The sequence below is a fragment of the Pygocentrus nattereri genome, chromosome 23 (assembly GCF_015220715.1).
Source record: "Pygocentrus nattereri isolate fPygNat1 chromosome 23, fPygNat1.pri, whole genome shotgun sequence".
NCBI lineage: Eukaryota > Metazoa > Chordata > Actinopteri > Characiformes > Serrasalmidae > Pygocentrus > Pygocentrus nattereri.
The window spans coordinates 21,895,294-21,915,634 of NC_051233.1; the positions used below are offsets into that span (position 1 = coordinate 21,895,294).

General features: G+C 37.8%; 1 protein-coding gene across 2 annotated transcripts in view; it reads left to right on the plus strand.

Moving 5' to 3' along the window:
- LOC108428067 (fibrinogen C domain containing 1) overlaps nucleotides 1-20,341 on the plus strand; it is a 201,248-nt gene that overhangs the window by 52,432 nt on the left and 128,475 nt on the right. The window contains exon 2 of one of the 2 annotated variants that reach the window (XM_017698786.2): nucleotides 13,424-13,507. The exons of the other annotated variant lie outside the window; for it this stretch is intronic. Coding sequence (XP_017554275.2) covers nucleotides 13,424-13,507 — 84 coding nt within the window. The remainder of the gene's footprint in view (nucleotides 1-13,423; nucleotides 13,508-20,341) is intronic. 2 annotated transcript variants of the gene reach the window in all.

A 20,341-nucleotide genomic window follows, 5' to 3' on the forward strand; every position in this document is an offset into this window, starting at 1 on the left:
GGAGGGCCTGGGTTCAATTCCCTGGCCGGGTGGTCCTCTCTGTGTGGAGTTTGCATGTTCTCCCCGTGTCTGTGTGGGTTTCCTAAGGGTTCTCCGGTTTCCGTCCAAAGACATGCAGTCAGGCCAATTGGACATGCTAAATTGCCCCTCGGTGTGAATGTCTGACTGTCTGCCCTGCGATGGACTAGCGACCTGTCCAGGGTGTATACTGCCTTCCACCCGATGACCGCTGGGATAGGCTCCAGCACCCCCCCGCGACCCTGACGGAGAAGCGGCTTAGAAAATGGATGGATGCGTCTGGAATATTTGTTGTTGTTTAACACTTTTTCAAAGTAGCCATAAAATGCAGTCTTTACCTGTATTGGAACCCCATCTCATAGATATGAAGAATGTAATTTAATGGAAATGTGCATGATTTACAAAAACAAAAAGAACCAAGTTTTTATTTTTATAGGCGAGCAGATGCGTCAAAAATTATAAAAGTGTTTTAATTATGTTTAAATTGTGGATTATTGTTGTAGCTAGGGCTGCAACAACGAATCGATAAAATCGATAATAATCGATTATTAAAAGTGTTGGCAACGAATTTGATTATCGATTCGTTGTGTCGCACGATTTGAACATAGCGAGGCGGAGCCGGAGCGGAGGCGGATTCTTTAAAATAAGTTTAACATTAAGTTAACATTTAACATATCTTTAACATATAAATAAATTCTACAAAGGAAACATGACCGACGCAGAGAAAAGGGAGATGGATGTGCAGCAGCATGGCAGTTGCAGTAGCACCTCCACCGATACTCCAGGTGCTGAATCAGGACCTCGTGCCACCCTATTGGATTCTCTCCTTGGTTCTGATGGTGAAGACGAGGACAGAGCAAACGAAGGGGACGATGTTCAAAACCAAGTGAGAAATGAAGTCCTCACATACTTTGGAGAAAGAAACATTGCCAAGGAACAAAATGCACTGCAGTGGTGGAAAGCTAACAGAGATAGATATCCTATATTGGCTAGGCTAGCCAAGTCCTATTTATGCATTCCTGGTACTTCAACACCGTCTGAGCGTCTGTTCTCTGCAGCAGGTAATATAGTTTCTAAAAAGAGAGCCAGCCTTAGCCAGGAGCATGTTGACATGCTAACATTTTTGCATTGCAATGCAAAGTTCCTAAAGAAAGGGAGTGAGTGAGTTTGTATCAGTGAGTTAGTTTGTATTTAGTGTTTGCATCAGAGATGCACTTATTTTTCTTTGTTTAATTTATTTTATTATAATTTATTAATAAATGTTATTTGATTTAATCTATTATTTAATTATTGTAAGCATTTATTTGTTCTGTTATTCAATGTTCTATTTCTGAATAAAGACATGGAAATGACCACCACCCTCCGATTCATCGATTAATCGAAAAACTAATCGCCCGATTCATCGATTATTGAAATAATCGTTACTTGCAGCCCTAGTTGTAGCCGTTGTATACAATTATTTTATGTGTTGAAGGCTGCAGTTTTGCTGGCTGTTATCCCGGTATGGCAGGCTTTGTAAAGAGGTGCAAATCATTTTCATAGCAGGGAGTGTTCATGCTTACCCTTGCCTCTCTCATTGCTCACTAGCAGCTCTCTAGCAGTCACAACCTTTCAAAAACAGGGAGCAAATAGCGTCCTAGCAAATGTGATAAGGACGAAAAATATTTGACCTGTTAAAGTGATTAAAAACTTACAGCGATTACCACTTCGCCAGCAGAATGGCCACTAGGGGGCCTGCAGAAATAAGTTAAAATGAGTGATTGCTCTTGGCTGTGATTCAGTTGTTTCCCATTGGACTCCTAATAACAGATACAGTTCTAATACCTTGCCATGGTTAGCAATTGGTGTAGAAGTCTAGAGTTATTACTATAGATTTGCCATACTATTTGAATGAATTGCAGAATTGAGTTATGTAGTGAATAACATTTACATTAATTTGACACACCTTTAACTCTGAAATCACTCTTGGCAATGAGTGAGAAATGAATAATCTTGAAATAGCATCATGGTTTGTTATCGCCAGCAATAACAGTGACTTTTAAGGTTTGAGACCTAAATGAACATGAAATAATCTAAAACCTTTGCACATTATTTGGCCTTATTGGTTGTAATGTTGGTAAGCAGAAAATAGCTGTTCACACTGAGGATTTCACATTTTCTTAAACCTTGGGCAGTTCAAGGTGACCCCATGTTGGCGGTATGGCCAGATCTGCTCATTTTGCCCCTCCATATCAGTGTCTCCATACACAGCAGCCCAACCACACACTCTCCTTCCTGCCATCTCTTTGTCATATACACTTACCATTACTTCAGTACAGACACCTACCTTGTATTTCCACTCACTGGCCACTTTATTAGAAATAGCAACCTTTTACTTCCACTTGGTGGCCACTTTAATAGAAACATTTACCTTGTGTTTCCACTCGTTGGCCTCTTTTATTAGAAACACCTGCCATGTGCCTAAATTTACTGGCTACTTTAATAGAAACATCTACCTTGTGCTTCCACTCACTGGCCACTTTATTAGGAACACCTACCCTGTGCCTAAATTTACTGGCTACTTTAATAGAAACATCTACCTTGTGCTTCCACTCACTGGCCACTTTATTAGAAACATCTACCTTGTGCTTCCACTCACTGGCCACTTTAATAGAAACATCTACCTTGTGCTTCCACTCACTGGCCACTTTAATAGAAACATCTACCTTGTGCTTCCACTCACTGGCCACTTTATTAGAAACACCTACCCTGTGTCTAAATTTACTGGCTACTTTAATAGAAACATCTACTTTGTGCTTCCACTCACTGGCCACTTTATTAGAAACACCTACCCTGTGCCTAAATTTACTGGCTACTTTAATAGAAACATCTACTTTGTGCTTCCACTCACTGGCCACTTTATTAGAAACACCTGCCATGTGCCTAAATTTACTGGCTACTTTAATAGAAACATCTACCTTGTGCTTCCACTCACTGGCCACATTATTAGGAACACCTACCCTGTGCCTAAATTTACTGGCTACTTTAATAGAAACATCTACCTTGTGCTTCCACTCACTGGCCACTTTATTAGAAACATCTACCTTGTGCTTCCACTCACTGGCCACTTTAATAGAAACATCTACCTTGTGCTTCCACTCACTGGCCACTTTATTAGAAACACCTACCCTGTGCCTAAATTTACTGGCTACTTTAATAGAAACATTTACCTTGTGCTTCCACTCACTGGCCACTTTAATAGAAACATCTACCTTGTGCTTCCACTCACTGGCCACTTTATTAGAAACACCTACCCTGTGCTTCCACTCACTGGTCACTTCAACTTCTTTGTAGTTACACTAGCTGTATGAAAATGTTCACTTTTGACCACAATCTGTGGGCATGACAAATAGAGGGCAGCTCAACATTTTGTTAAATGAAAATTGTTTATTTGGGAAATGAGTGAATTTAAATCAAACGAAACAAATCTGTACATGATCTAAATTGTACTGTAAAATTGAAATGTTTTCCTTTTTAGGGGATCACAAAATGACCAATGATAAAAGGCTAGAGGATGACTAACTTAAAACAGATGGACTACACTGTCTTAACTATATGTAGGCGTTTCTAATAAAGTGGCTAGTCTCTTAAGGGAACACACAGTGCACTGATTAATAAGAAGACATTCGTTACAACGTTCGCATTAATCTGTGTCTGGAAACTCAGTCCCAGATTTGTTGTTTTCATCACAGAATGTTTTTCGGTGTTGCTGCGTATCCAGTAATAGCATAAAGGAAATACGAATAGCTCTGTTTTCCCGAGAGTACTTGGCCCACAGAGCTCACTTTTTTCTTTTTCAGGGTGTCCTGCTTTTATTCAAACCTGCACATTAAACTTCTATGGCTTGTCAGCTTGTGCATGGCCATTCATAGGACATAAACAATGCTCCCTAATTCATTATGCCTACTTTTAGAAGCTATATTTGTATTTTTGTCTTTTAGTTTAATTTAATGCACCTCGGTGGGACTAAGGTTAAGCTCACACCAGTGGTCTTCAATCTAAGTTCTGAAAGTTAGCACAGTTCTGATGTGTCCAGACATACACTTATAGTCTCCTTCTAGAGTAATTCATATTTATGGCAACACCTTTTACTAAGTGACCCAAATGCGCACACCCAGCATTCTTTACCAGCTGGATGGCATTAGATAGCTCTCTTCACTTCCTTAATAGCTGTGTTCATTAGGTGACTGTGTCTGGGGTGACCTCAGGGCAGAAACTAATGGCTTTGACAGCCTACACTGTGTGCTGTGCTGTATGTAAAAAAGGAATGGATTTTAGATCAAAGTAAGAGATGCGATGATTTCGGTTTATAATTTTTTTGGATAAATTGCTTCCATAATGTTTCTTCTGTTATGCATATATTAAACCTCCTCCTTGTTTCCACACTTGTCCATTTTATCAGCTCTACTTACTATATAGGTGCACTACAATTACAGATTGTAGTCCATCTGATGTCTGCATTGTTAGCCCCTTTTAACCCTGTTCTTCAGTGGTCAGCAGTTATTTTTCAGTGGCGGTTCATTCTCAGCACTGCAGTAACATTAATGTGGTGGTGGCATGTAATTGTGTAATTGATGGTGTTGCTGAAATTTTTGAACACCTCAGTGTCACTGCTGGACTGGGAATAGTCCACCAACCAAAAATAGACAGCCAACATTGTCCTGTGGGCAGCGTCCTGTAACCACTGATGAAGGACTAGAGGATGACCAACACAAAGTGTACAACAACAGACACGCCACTGTCTCTGGCTTTATACCTACAAGGTGGGCCGACAAGGTGTGTCTAATAGAGTGGACAGTCAGTGGGCACAGCCAGCTCATCAGTCACTGCAGTGCTGAGAATGATCCGCCACTCAAATAATGCCTGCTCTGTGGTGGTCCTAAGGGGTCATGACCACTGAAAAACAGCGTGAAAGGGGGTAACAGTCTGTAACTGTACAACTACAAAGTGCACCTATATGGTAAGTGAGCTGATAAAATGGACAGTGTGTGTGTTATGTTATGGCTGATCTATGTATTTTTATGTCAACATGCATAGCTGTAACTAGCAAGAGGACACTGAGATTCACACCTTGGTAGTTTTGGAAGGGTTTCATTAAGATTCAGAGTGGTAACCATGATGAAACAATTAGCAGTCATTGGTTTTGACCTGACCTCACTATGAAAAGACAACTATGGATTGCTGAAGACAGATTGCTTTGTCACCTTATATTATGTTGCAGATATTTCATGATTTATTTTTACATTTTTGTCATAAAATAATGAACATATCATAATATAGCAATGTTTCATACAAACACCTTAACCTTCACAGCAATGATACATCTAATTTCAGTTAGCACCTCAATGGGACTTCCTGTGTTGCGTTAGCATTAAGCTGATGCTTCCACACATTCGTTCTCCCACACTGAGCTTAATACTACTAAAGGCAGATCTAATTACACATGCAAACATTTAAACCATGTAAGACCTTGAAGTAAGATTCTTTACTTTTTATAGTTTAGTCCAAAGCTTAACATTAAAGAGTAGTGAAAGAGCGGTTTTGCCTGCTCTCTTTAACCTGAGTTATGAGGAAAATAAGGTGTTTCTTAATTTATCTATGATTTGGTGGTCCATACAAGCAGCATAAGAAGCCACAGCACAATGGTTTTTAGTTGCTTGGCACATGGAAACAGAATGTCTTCATTATAAAAAAATTCTAATATAGTCAAGGTATGTGTAGCTGCACATATTCAACTGACATCCATTGTAATATCAATTGTTAAAAAAAATCCCTATTCGCTTTAAGCTAAGTATCTCTTACTCAAGTCAGCAGGGCAACCTGCACCTTGTTGACTGTGACTTTTTTTTTTAAGCCCAGAAGCTCTGACTCTCTCTTTGTTGATGATATAAGGTCACCTCCAACATGTAGTGGCCAAAGATCTTGAGACCTGCTTCGTGCCCTGATTTCTCATGGCCTTCTTGGCAGTCATCATCCACACAAGAAAGCCTCACCTCCAGCAGTTCAGCAGTTAGAAAAATGAAACAGGACTCTAGTTACTCATATATTCCCATGATCCTCTGAATTATGGATGACCACCAGACCTGTCTGTCACTTGGAATCCGCCTTCTGGCAAAGGAGCCACTTTGGCGCGTGACTAGCTACCTTATAGACCCCTGCTCTACTGTGTGTTGAATTACGATCATAGCTTTGCAAAAGTGCAGAAGGCATGCTTCTGGTTGTCCTCCTGCTTTTTGATCTCAGTTCACAAGTTCATAGCTAGGGTTTGATACAGAATACATGATAAAAAATGAATCCATTTGAACAACAACAACAACAAAGAATTTCAGAAGTGCTTATCTTGCCCTATTGTGCTGCCTGTTAGCACATTTTATGGATCCAAGATAGAAAATCACAAAAAAAATTGTCCACCTTACAAATATGATTCTAATCATACTTGTCACAATAATAAGCCTTGTAATGAACCACCATTTTAATATACTGTATAGACACACTGGTTTAACCATTTCTTAAACTTCGAACTGGCAGCTTTTTGGATAGCCAAGTATAAAAAAATTAGCAGGCATTAGGAACATTTTTGACCAAATATCTAAATTCATAATGATATGAATTTACATGTCAAATAATGATATACCTGAGTAGCTTAGGGCATCTTAAAAATAACAATATATTTCATGTGTGACTGTTTCATATAAATACTTTGTAAGAAAATATGAAAAATGTATGCAAAATTAGCCCACTTGACATTCGTGATATTTGTAATATTTACAGTTTTTTAATATTGACAGTTGCAGTAATTTAATAGTGTAATAATATTGTCAGCTTTAATGTAGTCACACAGCTATTGGTTATCCTGAAACAACAGCTAAAGTCAGTTAACAAAGTTAACAAAGCTACTAAGTAATATCAGTTAATGTTTTCTAACAAATATTACATGCATGAATAGATAAATGACCCTTATTAATCCCACAACAGGGAAATTTCAGCTCTGATTTTTGACTCATCCCTGCACTGAAATACCACATACACACTACTGAATGCACACACACACTAGCGGTGGGCAGCCCTTGGAGCAAGTGGGGGTTAGGTGCCTTGCTTAAGTGTACTTCAGTCATGTGTTGGCTCAGGGACCAAACCGGCAACCTTCCTCATAAGACAGGTTCCTTAACCATCATGACAATTACATAGCCAGATGAAGTTGTCAGATCTGACCCTCTGTTTGTTGATATTATAGGTCAGTGTCACCCTTGCGATGTAGATTTTTGTCCCTTTTTTTTTTTGAGTCAGCTCCTCGTGACCTTTTGGCCATTATCAGGAACAAAGCCTCACCTCTAGTGGTAATAAGAATGAAATTGGCACTGGTTACTTGCACATGCCTGTGATCCTGTGAATTATGGATGACCGCCAGAGCTGTCCGTCACTCGCAATCCACCTTCCAGCAAAGGAGCCACTTGGTCCCTAGCTTATCTCATACAGTGCTCTCCGCTACCAGTAGAGATGAACAGCAGACTATTTAAAAATGTCTTTTATACTGAAAATGTGAGAGAAGTGTAACCTTTCAGTGAGGTGCAATTACCAAAATGTGCTCAAAGGCACAAAATGTAATCTTAACTTTAGTGGAAAAGCTTTCTTAACTTTCAGGATAATGTTAAAAGATCTTACACATTTCTTTTGGTGAATTATTTCTATTGGCCTATTTCTCATTAAATTGTCACACACTGTAAAAGACAATTGACAGCATCAGTAATATAAACACCATATCAATTTACAATTAAAATAAAATCTATAAAAAGCATGTTAGCGTTTGCCACCACTGCTTTTAGTACTTTGTGCATCGTCTCGTTATTGAGAGCAGTACTGAGTCTCCTATAATACTGGATGAAATGGGACCACACTAAACAGACCTGAGATCATTTTCTCTAGATCCTTCAAAACATGGTCCTTACATTATTGGTTCAAGCTGAACATCAAAGGGCTTTTCATAGCTTTTACTAAGAGTGCCAATAATCCTGAAAGACTCTTTAGATCCAGCCATGTTGTGTATGTGACAGCTATTGAAGTTTGATCACAGCCTTATGAAAGTGCAAAAGAGCCTTTATCCATGTAGAAGATACTACTTTTGGATGTCCTCTTTTGTCCTTGTTACAGCACCAATCAAAAGTTAAGTTACATCTTCTCACTTCAAAGATAAAGGCACTAAAAAAGCTTCTGTGATGCAATGCCATGGTAGAACTTATTTTGGTACCCTACAAAATGTAAGCCTCAAGAACATTTCCAACATTAAAAGAACATCCACATAATGTAAACGTGGTGTCCCATTTAAGGGTTTTACTAGAATCACATGCCCAAGCCATTTGAAAACTTTATTTTGAACATCCCAGGAGCCTAAATCTATATTTGCAGGCTCTTGTGTGTATGCAATATACATATACAAAGCATTTTCTGGAATTTCCCTCTGGTATCAATAACATATTCTGATTCTGATTCTGATGTCCTGTGAATAACTTCCCAATGTATTTGGCCAAAATTTGCTCCTGTCTATGTAAGCTGGGCAATCCTACTCTTGGGTGGTACTTATGTAAGCAGGACCCTCAGCAATCACAAAGCTGATGTGTTTTGTCCCACCCCATACAGTTTAAACAAAACTGCATTGCCTCTCTTTCAGTGTTTGAATTAGAAAACCTATAGATAAAAAGCTAACAACCAAGCGAAAGCTAATCTAGCAAACATAGCTAAGCGATCAAGCTGATTTGCTTGCCTATTGTCCATGTTTTTGTTAGTCCATCCATCTGTCAGTGTGGTCAATTGTTTGTCCATCCATTTCTTTATCTGTCCATTCATCTATTCGTTAGTCTTTTTGTTCACACAGAACAACTTTAGCTTCTTTAAGATGTCACCATATAAATGCTGCATAAAAACTACCTTGTTGTTATCTTGATGCAAATTTACATTCTTGGCATTCAAGCAGCTTCACAAGGAGCCACCTGTGATGCTGATTTTCCAACATGCTGTTGGATCATTGGATCATGAAGTTTCACATATGCTGAGACCTTGATGGCAGCTGCAAACTGTTTTACATATCGCTGCTGTTGGAACTTGTATCTCATTGTATTGTATTTTTGTAGTGTTTCAGCTTTTGACATAATTTGAAAATGCCTGTTGTCCTTTACATTATTTGTAAATTTCGTGATGAACGGAACGACAGAAATGACTCAAAATTACTTGGGGTAAAAAAAGTCTAGTTCTATTTACTTACATTGTTTTTATTAGATAAACACAAACATAGGTGTTGACCAGTTCAATTTGTCTTTAAAACCCATTTCAATTAAGAGGTATTTAAGATTATGAAAAACTTTCATTGCAAACCATTGATGATTTTTTTTTTTTACTACTACTGCAAACATAACCGCACAAGGACTCAATGATCACCCATAAATTAATTAATTTTCCATTTAAAATGGCCATTATAAGTTGTTCGTATTTCAGGAGATATGTCTGATGAGATTGTGTAAGAAAGGGGATAGTAAAAGGGAAATAAGTGGGGGGGGGAAGTTTCCTAAAGTGATTATTAAAAGATATAGAGAAATGGGACTCTTAACTACCACAGAAGACTTAGTAGACCACCAAAACTGTCCCTGTCAATTTTTTATCTTTGAGAGAGAGGAGAACATCAAGCTCCACTCTTGCTTCAGATCTGAAAAAATCCACAGGTGTTTCTGTTCATCCTTCTGCTGTGAGAACACAAGTCAAAACTGTGAGTCTGATAAGAAGCTGTTAGACAAGACAAGACATTTTGCCCCAGAACACTGAAACTGGACAAAGCACAGGCCTCAATATTACTGAATGTGTTTGGGTTGCTTGGATTGTGCGAAACAGAAAATGCAACCAACTTTCGAAGACTGAACTTTGGAAAAACACGGCTGTAGATTTCTTTGAAAACCCACTGCTAGCCTCTCAGAAAAAAACGATGCTATAATGAAGGCAAAGAAAAAAACCTGAAAAAAATGTATGTATTATGTTTGGTTGTTTTGTGCTAGACATTTTTTTCTGACACTGAAAAATGAGCAACATGTACTTGATATTAAATAAATAAAAGATGCTGCCTGACTTTTGCACAGCACCATATGTTACTAGTGCTCTATACTGTATCTTCCATCAATCTTTCTTCTTCTTTGTTGCCACTCCTGGGATGGAGAATGTGTCGAAAGCATCTTCTCTCTAATTAGCTTACAGAGCAGTCTGCTTACACACAGACATTTACGACCAGCTCATGCGATGTCTCTTTCTATAGATACCACACACACAATAACATAAAGAACGCAGTAAAACACAGCGACTTGACAACAGTCTGCCTCTTCCTCTAATACACAGGCCTGCTTCTTCAGACACTCACTATAAGAGCAGCTTAATGTTTCTTTGATCTGATTCTCACCCCATTAAGGTTTAATGCTAATGGAAACGTCTCAGCTTTTATTGGCTGAAACATAAAGAGGCAGATCTGATCGGATGTGCTTAGGGAAGCAGTGTAAGCTGACCGCATGTGTGTAGGATAAGAGCATGCACATCACCTAGAAAAGAGCAATTAGAGTAAGGGGGTGATTCACAGGTCAACGTTCTATCACCCAAACACACACGCACTCACTCCACGCTTATACTTTTGCGTATTCTCCTGCCGATGAGCAAAATACCACCCCTCCCCCTACCTCCCTTATAAGAGCTGTCTTAGTTGTCTCTTGAGGGGCATTTTATACTTCTATAATGACTGTAACAGTGTACATAACATCGCTGTCCAAAGAAAACCATGTATCTCCATTTTTATGGATTTTTATTTTTTTTCATGATGAGTGGACCAATAGTAACGCTTTAGAATCACTTGTAATAAAATCTCTTTATATTTACTTGCATTGAAAGCTAAGTGTTTTCCCTTTTCCTGTAAAGTTCCTGTTTTGGAGATATTTGTTTTCTTTGGACAGCGACGATAAACAAAAAGCTGATGGGTGACCATGACGCCATGAGTTTTTCCATTCAATAAGGCAATTATCAACTATGAAACTTGTGGATTTATGACTAACACGTAGCTATGACAAGTGGTAAAGCCTCATATTACTTAAGGTTATGTTGTAATGTATCACCAGCCAAAGTCTTCACTGACCATGGACTACAGTGCACGATAAATATATATTCTTATCATGAACAAGGGCCAAAGTTACCAACCGTTGGGGCTATTTTCTCCCCAATTTAGTCATATCCAGATCCACCTACTAGTTAGGACTCCTCCAATCACACAATACCACCAGTGCTGAGGGTGAAGATTAGCACAGGCTTCCCCTGAGACCTGTGAAGCACTACCTCATCTTTTTGAATTGCCGCTCATGCAATGTCACGCAGTGCATCTTTTTGAACTGCAGCGCTCACACAATGCAATGGATGTAGCATCACCAGGGATCAAACTTGTGATCTCCTGATGATAGGGCCAGCACTTAGACGGTTGGACCATTCGGGAGCCCCAAGTTCGTTTTTCCTTTTTTATACTTCCTTTTTTTCAGTAACGGCTTCTTGACATCTACTCTATCCCATCTATCCCATCCCAGGCAAACAGACTTAAAAACAATTTTTTACTCCAGAGCCTTACGGGAACTGAAAACTTCCAAACACACACTTTCTATAGAACATTGTGCTCAGTAGAAGTGACTGAACACCACTACAACTCTTTACTGGCACTGACAACACTGTTCCAGTGTTCCACTCCACCTCTGTTCTATTTATTATTCATTGTTCTCGAGTGTGTGATCTATAATCTGTATTCTTTCTGTGCAATAATTCTTAAGATGTGCAATATCATCACCCTATAAGCTGTCCAAGGAATGTGCAATTACTAACTGCTAAGCAACTTGTCTATTGTCTGTTTAGAATATAGGTTTATAGTCTTTTCTCTATTTATTTAAGATGTTTGATACTTTTTTTTCTTTAACCTGCACTTTAGATATTTTAGCCTTATGTTTAGATATTTTAATCTTATGTTTAATTATTTTGTGTTTAAAGTGCCATTGGGTTGCTGCTCAATTTCGTTGTACACTGTGCAATGACAATAAAGGCATCTTATCTTACTCGTCCTTTTAGAAATATCTCTTGAAAACTTTTTTACTTGTTGACTGTTTTACCTGGGAACTGAATAAATGAAGCGTGGTTTCTGACTTTTTACAGTACTTAATACGGATTAGCATATACAGTTCACTTACAGATCTCTTGTAGTTAACTGTATTTATTTTCTTCTGAGTTATTCCCCAAACTGCTAAAGGCTGCCTCTATGTCAGTACTTCCAGCTATTCTAGAGAAAATTTTGTCTTTCTGGGTCTGTTTTCTTCTGTCTTCAGCTGCTCAACACATTCCCTGAGTGGATCTGTTTGTGAGCATCCGCAATTCAAATGAGCCAGTTTGCGGGTGGCACCATTCAGGTTATAATAAATCAGTCATTAACTTGTGCCAGCTGTGCTCGCTGAATTGTAGCACATTACTGTTGCTCCTTAGTTAGTCTGGTCCCATGTCGGCACTGGTTCCTCCCGGCAGGTTTACCAGTATGCTCCTTGCCAGTTAATACTCAAAAAATGAACAGCTTGTACCAGCTTGGTCAAGTGCGTTCATACAGTATCAGAGCATGTTCTTTCTAGTTTACAACTTGAATTCATGAGTTTGTCAGCCATTTGAGGGCATCTTTGGAAAAGGCCTGCCAGTAGGAATCTCTAAGAGATGCCACAGTCATGCATGGCCTTGAGTTTAATATGATTGGAAAAAGTTTACATGGTTCAAGTGGGAAGGCACATGATGTTCACATTACCAGGTTGAAGTGGCCCAAATCCTTTATTTTTTTTCCCCCTAATGAGATTCAGATTGGAAAGTTCAGATAGGAATTCATGTCTTTTTTTCCACTCTGCCTTCACCATCATTCAGCATTACCATGTCAGCAGTGCCAAATAGAAGTTGTAGCCTGTAAACGGTGGAAAAGCAACACATTTCATCTTTTTTGCCTTCGTCTCGCTCTAATAATGCAGCTGAGAGCTGATCCGTGAATTATCTTTGCAGCGAAAACTCATTCTGTTCATTAGTCTGTTTGCTGATGGCACATGGTTGATTTACATGACGTTACTGAGTAGGATGTGCGCATGCAGGTCATTTCGAGTTATCATTTCACGTTAATGACAGATTTGAATCACCTAGACGGGTGTGAGCCATCCTGTCAGAGAGATCGGATTTGAGCAATGAGGCTTGTAACGTGAGCATAGCTCCCAAATCTTTTTATTTTTATTTCTGTGACTTGGCGCCAAACATGGTCAGCAAAAACAACACTGTTTTTGTTTGTTTGATGCAGACATTCTGTGAGTGTGTACCCAGCTCCTCCCAGCTCAAACACCGATGGTCAGACTCAGACACAGTCAGACAAACACCGCCCAAGGTAAGGGCTTACACACGTCTACACGCATATTTCTCACAGGCACACTTGCTGCACAATGTGGACCAAATACCATAATGCAATTATATCGCTACATAAAGAAGCTGCAAAATGCAATGCTATATATTCTAAATGCCTTTATCACGTTTACGTGACTAAAGACAGCTATTCGTTATTCATTTTGGATCATGTGACTGCCTTGATTCATCAGAACGCCCAAAAAACTTTGAAAATAGTTAGGATTTTCATAGCATATTGTACAATAGTAATGTTTTTTACGAAGGTTATTTTATGTATTGCAGCCTTCAGTGATATCAGTATATAAGGACAATACTGCAATACCAGCTACCCAATGATCGAGATACCAGCCCTAATGCTGAAGTGACAAAGTCTTAGGCAGCCATAACAGATGTATAAAACTCATAATCTTGTGGGTTTAAAACAACATAACATGAAAATTAACACACACATTTGCAGTACCCTGTAAAATGGTGGCCAAAATGTCCTTTACCTTTAGTGTAAGTGCATTTAAACAGGTTTTATTCCAAACAGTTTTGGAGCATTTCTTTTAGTCTGGTCATTCAGAAACTTTCAGACAGTGTAAATGGCTGCCTCTATATTCAGCTGAAGTCAATAATAATAATAATAATAATAATAATATGTTTATTTATTTGGACAACAATGATATATATTCAGTACTTTTTAAAGTCATTATCATGGTTAGAAGAAAACAGGTTTGATTGCTGATTTCTTACTGCGCTCCAGTTATTGCATAGGTTTGGTAAGTTCCATCAGCAGCACCTGGTGTAGTTTATTGAAGGCTTGATTAGCACCAGGTAAGAAGAAGCAGGTATTATATGCTAATTTTGTGTTGGACTCGTAGATAAGTCTGGACATGGTTAAGTTAACACTCTGGCAGACACAAAATTACAGTGTACAGTCATATGCAAAAGTTTGGGCACCCATTTTCACACTATTTTCTAAGTTAATAAACACACTTCTGTGTATTTATCGCACAATTGTTGTTTATCTGCTGAATTTAACAAACTAGGGGTAAAACTGGATCATGAACTGTGACCTGTAAAATTTTGAAATTGTGCACTAGACGTGGCAGAAAAATGACATTTAGTTTTACTAGTTACTATTGGTGCTTTTCTACTTAAAACAAATCAGCTTGACAAGTAACTGAAGTGTTTGAACTTCTGCAGATGACTTTATTGTATTGTATTGTAACATTTTTGTATTTACTCTGTGCTTCTTATAATAACAATAAATGTTTAAGTCCACAATCTAAGCATCTGTAGTACAATGGAATTGTATGAGTATTAGCTTGAAATCTCTTTCTTGTGCTCTCTTTAGCTCTCTCTCTCTCACTTGCTCACTCTTGCACTCTTACTGAATGCTAAATGAAGGATTAAATCTTGCCTCACAATGCTTTTGAATCACCACAACAACAGAGAAAATGATTAGTACATATTATTTTCCATAATTTGGTTAGGAGATGTGAAGGTTTTTCTCTGACACGCACACACACACACACACACGCACACACACACACACCCACACACACACACATACACACACACACACACAGACTTGTGCCATGCGTAATTCCATCTCACTGATAAAACTGAAAAGGTATTTAGTGAAGAAAGCAATGTTCTATAGAGATTACAGTGGGTTTGTTTGTTTTCACCGAAATACCCTCCTTGAGTCATAGGGCCTGTTTGGTAGACTCATTTTCTTTCACATTCTCTCTATCTCTCTCTCTCTCTCTCTCTCTCTCTCTCTCTCTCTCTCTCTCTCTCTCCCTCTCTCTCTCTCTGTCTGTTTTTGAAGCCTCAGGAAAACAAAATCAGCTAAGAGATTTGAATGTTATGCTATCATGGGGGTGCTAGAGCTTTCATTATATTTCATTTCTACATTTTTCATGAAGGCACGCTATACGCATATTGTTCTAGGTATAAAATAAATCATATTTCATGACTAAATGAAACAATGGTGCCTCCATTCAGACATGATTCTAATTCCAAAAGGTCCAGAGAAATCTGGCTTACCATTGTGTTTGTTTGCACATTTTTTTGTCTTTTTGACTGTATTTCCATTTTTATTGCAATCACCTAGCTTGTACTTCCACTCACTGACCTCTTTATTACAAACATGTAAGTTGTATTTCCACTCATTGGCCACATTATTTGAAACACCTACCTTATAGATCAATATACAGTGTGCAACTGCACCTGTTTCTGACCATAGGGCAATTTGACAGCTAGTTCACTACATTGTTCAGTTTTATAATGTTTACAATCTTCAGTAATCACAAATAAGTAGACATCTAAATACCTACTTCAGTATATCGCTGTTGTCGGTAAAAACATCTCCATTTTTTGTCGTTTTTCGTTTTTTGGCATAATTTGAAAATGCCTGTTGCTCTTTACATTGTAAATTTCATGAAGAAAAGAGCAAAAGAAATGGTCTAAAAAGACCTAGAAAATTAAAACAAACATGTTTTTTTCTGTAAAGTTACCATTTTGAAGATGCAAGGTTTTTTTCCAACAACAGCGATATAGTAACTCTACCCAGTATTCGCGGGCAGTCGTGGGCTGGAGGTTACGGATCTGGCCCTGTGACCAGAAGGTTGCCGGTTCGATCCCCAGGGCCGACAGTCCATGACTGAGGTATCCTTGAGCAAGACACCTAACATGGTGTTTCACTTCACAGAGGTCGAAGTTCCCCGGTTGTGGGATCAAAAAAGTATCACTTAACTTATTTAGCCTTGCATCAGTATTTTAGAGAAATGGTTCAGTGGAAACATAAAATTTTCACAAATTTCCACTCATGTCAGATGTACACAATCTGCCTAGACTTGTTTGGTGTCTAATTTTTCATTTAGTTTAGTGATGAAGCTATGAGGCTAACCTTGCTAAAACACAAGAAGTCGATAGTCCCCCAGATCATTTCCATAAATGCATCCCAAAAACTTCTCTCAACCCACTAAAACCACTTCCAGCTCTTCAGTAAGGTTGATGTGGTTTAGTACACAGTATGACTTCAAACTATTAAACCATCAAATGAGAAAAATGTCACTGTTTATCTGAATACCGGAGGCAGGCACTGCAAGGTGCTATGCTGAAATTTCAGTGCCTACATGTGTCATCATGCAGGCATATGGGTGCTACATATCATGTTCGCAATATGTTACATAGAAACAATAAAAATTGCTGTTTAATGCAGCATCCATGCACTCACATGCAGACAGAATTCAGCAAAACACTTTTTTTGTCACAAATGGTTGAATGCCGTGTTTGGCTACATTATGAAATTGTGTTAATTTGATAGTTCACATTGTCACATTGTGCTATAAACCACATTCACTAGTCTGTGCAATATGAATTTGGTTGGATCAAGTTCAGGAAAAATTATTGTGTGTGACTTGACTTCTAGTGTTTGTTAGCTGTACTACTAAAATTAAAGAAATAAAATCTGGAAACCAAACTTGTCTTGGATGATCTACATCTGAGGTGAGTGAAAAATTGTGTAAATTAGATTTTTTGTTTTGTTTTTTTGTTTTTTGCAAAATCAATCTATTAGCCACTGAGCAAAAAGGAAGGCGCTAGCTAATATATTCACGGATTAAGTCACAATTGAGAGTGAGAACACTAAGACAAAAAACAATTTTTTTACCATATTATCTGTTTAATTTACCATACTATTTATCCAACATCTAATTATATCTAAGTTAATGTAAATTGCTGCCCATCTATAACACATTTTATCTTCTGTTTTTTGGCCATATTCCCATTTGTATGGAGGCACTCCCCTCTGATTTATACTGTATCTCATAACGGCTGAAGTGTCCAGAGCTTATGAATATTTTAAGCAGGAAAAATGTTTCTCACAACCACCGACACACCCCCATCTGCTCGGGTATCTACTGAGTACATGCATACACAGTGCTGACAACTCATATTTCATTATGTATAAGGCGTAGTAAATAAAGTACATCTGTGCGCGACACAAAAAAGGAGATACTCTTATTGCAATGTCATTACCATGTCATTAAAGTTTTTCAGTCTCTGATACAAGTAAAATACAATAGAAATGGATGGGAATAAGAAGAGCTTGCAGTCCAGTGTGTCTCAGCTGGTAGGACATTGCCGCCCCCCCCGCCAAAACAGTGACAGAAACAGTTCAACTGAAGGCTAAATCCCTCTCTTTATCCACATAAGTTTACTCTCTTGCTGTCCTTCTTCTGGAAGATTAACACATGATGCCATTACTGTAGTTTTCCATCAACATGAAAGAAACAGCTGCTCCGTGCCAATGAACCCTCAGGGTACATGGGATAATCATGCACACTTTAAAAGAAGCTTTTCTAAGATTCTGCACTGAGTTACATCCTGTGGCGTGAGCTTTGTGTAGCTTTTAGAATAAAGCCAGATTTACAGTGATTTATAAAGGAAAGCCATGGAAAATCTACAAACAGGATTTCATCATAACAAGTGTGTTATATGGCATGCATATAATGCCTTATAATGTATGGCATAAACCTGTATAAGTACTGATGAGGAGTGCATAACAGTTCATAAAGCAAAGGAATATGACTTTTTATAATGTTAGGTTTTATTAAACATTGTAAAATCTGCTCATTAGAACACTGTAAACATGAATGTTGTAGTGCACTGAAACAAAGTTCTGGTATATTTTATATATAAAACTCAGGCCCATTAAAACAGCTAAAATAAATCAGTACTTGAGCATTTCTTACTATACGTTTTTTAAAAAAAAACACTTTATAGTTTTTGCTAACTAGTAAATGAACATATGAAATAATGAATATAATGTCTTCTGGAGCCTGACTTTTTTTAAGTCATATACTCTTGCTTTATAAAGTGTTATACAGTGTATGTAATTCTAACTACTTAAGACCATTTACTGTACTTCTGGCAGGTATTGTAAGTATTATGTATGCTATATAATGTCTTATAAATGCATTTTGAAAGCTATAGAACTATAAGACTCATAAGTGTTATCCACGTTTGTGCTATTTTTGTGTGTTTGATTGCTTGTTTATTTTGTCTTTTGCTAAGAACTAAGCTGACAGTAGTTGTTATGATTGCTAAATTGCTATAGTTGCTAACTGAAATGTCTTTGCATTTTGGCTATGGGATTCAAGTGGGATTCAAATTTACATTCCCAAAATGAATCAGCAATAGCTCCTCAAGGTCTATAGTTTTAATCTTGGTATCTGTGGATCTGACACCTAGGAGAATGTAGATCATACAGTAGACTGAAAAGATACTCAACATTGCTGTATGAGTTGTTAATGAAAATGATGTCATGCTAGTTCTAAAAATTGTTTAACTAACTAAAATTCTACTCAAATGAACATGGAGCAAATTTAACCTTTTATTATTTTAAAAATGTAATTTTTAAGCTTGTACTTTCATATCTTTTTTAAACTTGTGCTTATATGCTTAGGTACTGAAAAATGCATATGTATTGAAAATCAGATATGTTTGGATTTGTTGTGTTAAATTAAGTTAGTTAAGTTAGTTCTGTGAAATTAGAATTTATCCAGTGTTTATTTGGCAACTGCAGCCAGTCTCTTGGATTTTAGATGAGCTGATCAACATTATACCTTCAGTGATTTTTGTGCCTTTTTGTGAAGTTCTCTGCTGCTGTTTGTCAAATGTCAGCTTTGTATTCATCTGTACGGTAGACCTCACCATTAACACCATTAGCACACAGGCACCACAACCATAGTCACCTCCATTTACTGTGTTTGCTGAAAAGGGAGTCGTTCCATTAGCTGTTTAACTTCAGCTGATATGAGCGGGTTTAACTAGATGATGAGCACTAGGCATGGAAATATTCTTTTGCTGAACTGTCCAAATGTAGCTTTGCTAAACCGTAGCTATACTTACTGGAAACAGATGTGGATTGTTCCATTAGGAATAACTTTAGTATTGTTTTAACCACATTATATGTGCAGTAACTTTAGTAAGTAGACCATGAAAGTAAGCAAATTCACCTTAAGGCTAAAAGACAAACAGAGAGTGATAGAATTTTACCATTTTTTATCTTGCTGTTATCGATTTGTTATATTGTGTAGTGAAATATGAGCAGTTTAAAGACAAATAATAGTACTTTAATCTGTTTTACTCCTGTACCACAAACATACCTTGGCTTGACTTCATATTTACACTCTTAAAAAGATGGTCCTTTAAGGGTTCCTTAGTAAAGAAAATGGTTCTTGAACCGAGAACACTCAAAAAAACCTTTGCATGATTAAAGGGTTCTTGTCATCATGAAGAGGTTCTTCAGATTGATGAAGAATGTGCTGTTGGTGGTTCTATATAGAACTATTTTGAAAAGGGTTCTATATAGCACCAAAAAGGGTTCTTCTTTTGTTATGATGTCAGGCTTGAAGAACCTTTTTGGCTAAATCTCTATCATAGTGGCAGTGGCATGACTTCCATAATGTTGGGAGTATGAAGTTCTTGAGAATGAAGATACCGAAACGCTGGCTCAGTGAAAGGAATGTTTGTAAGGTTTTACGACTGTGCCGCAATAGATAAGGCAGAAAGAAGGTTTGGGAGACACACAGCTGTGTCCTTTGAGTCATAAAGGTTATTTAGTGCCTTAGTTCTGCCAAGAGGGAACCAGAGTTAACCCTTTTAGTGAACAAATGCACCTTTCCTCTAGGTTCTGAAGTTGTTATCACCCTTTGGAGTTTACTTAACCAGTGCTAGCTTTTGAGAAAAAACAGATAGCCATGGCCACTACATATGGAAAGCCAGCTTTCCTCACTTTTTAAAAATTAAATATGAAATA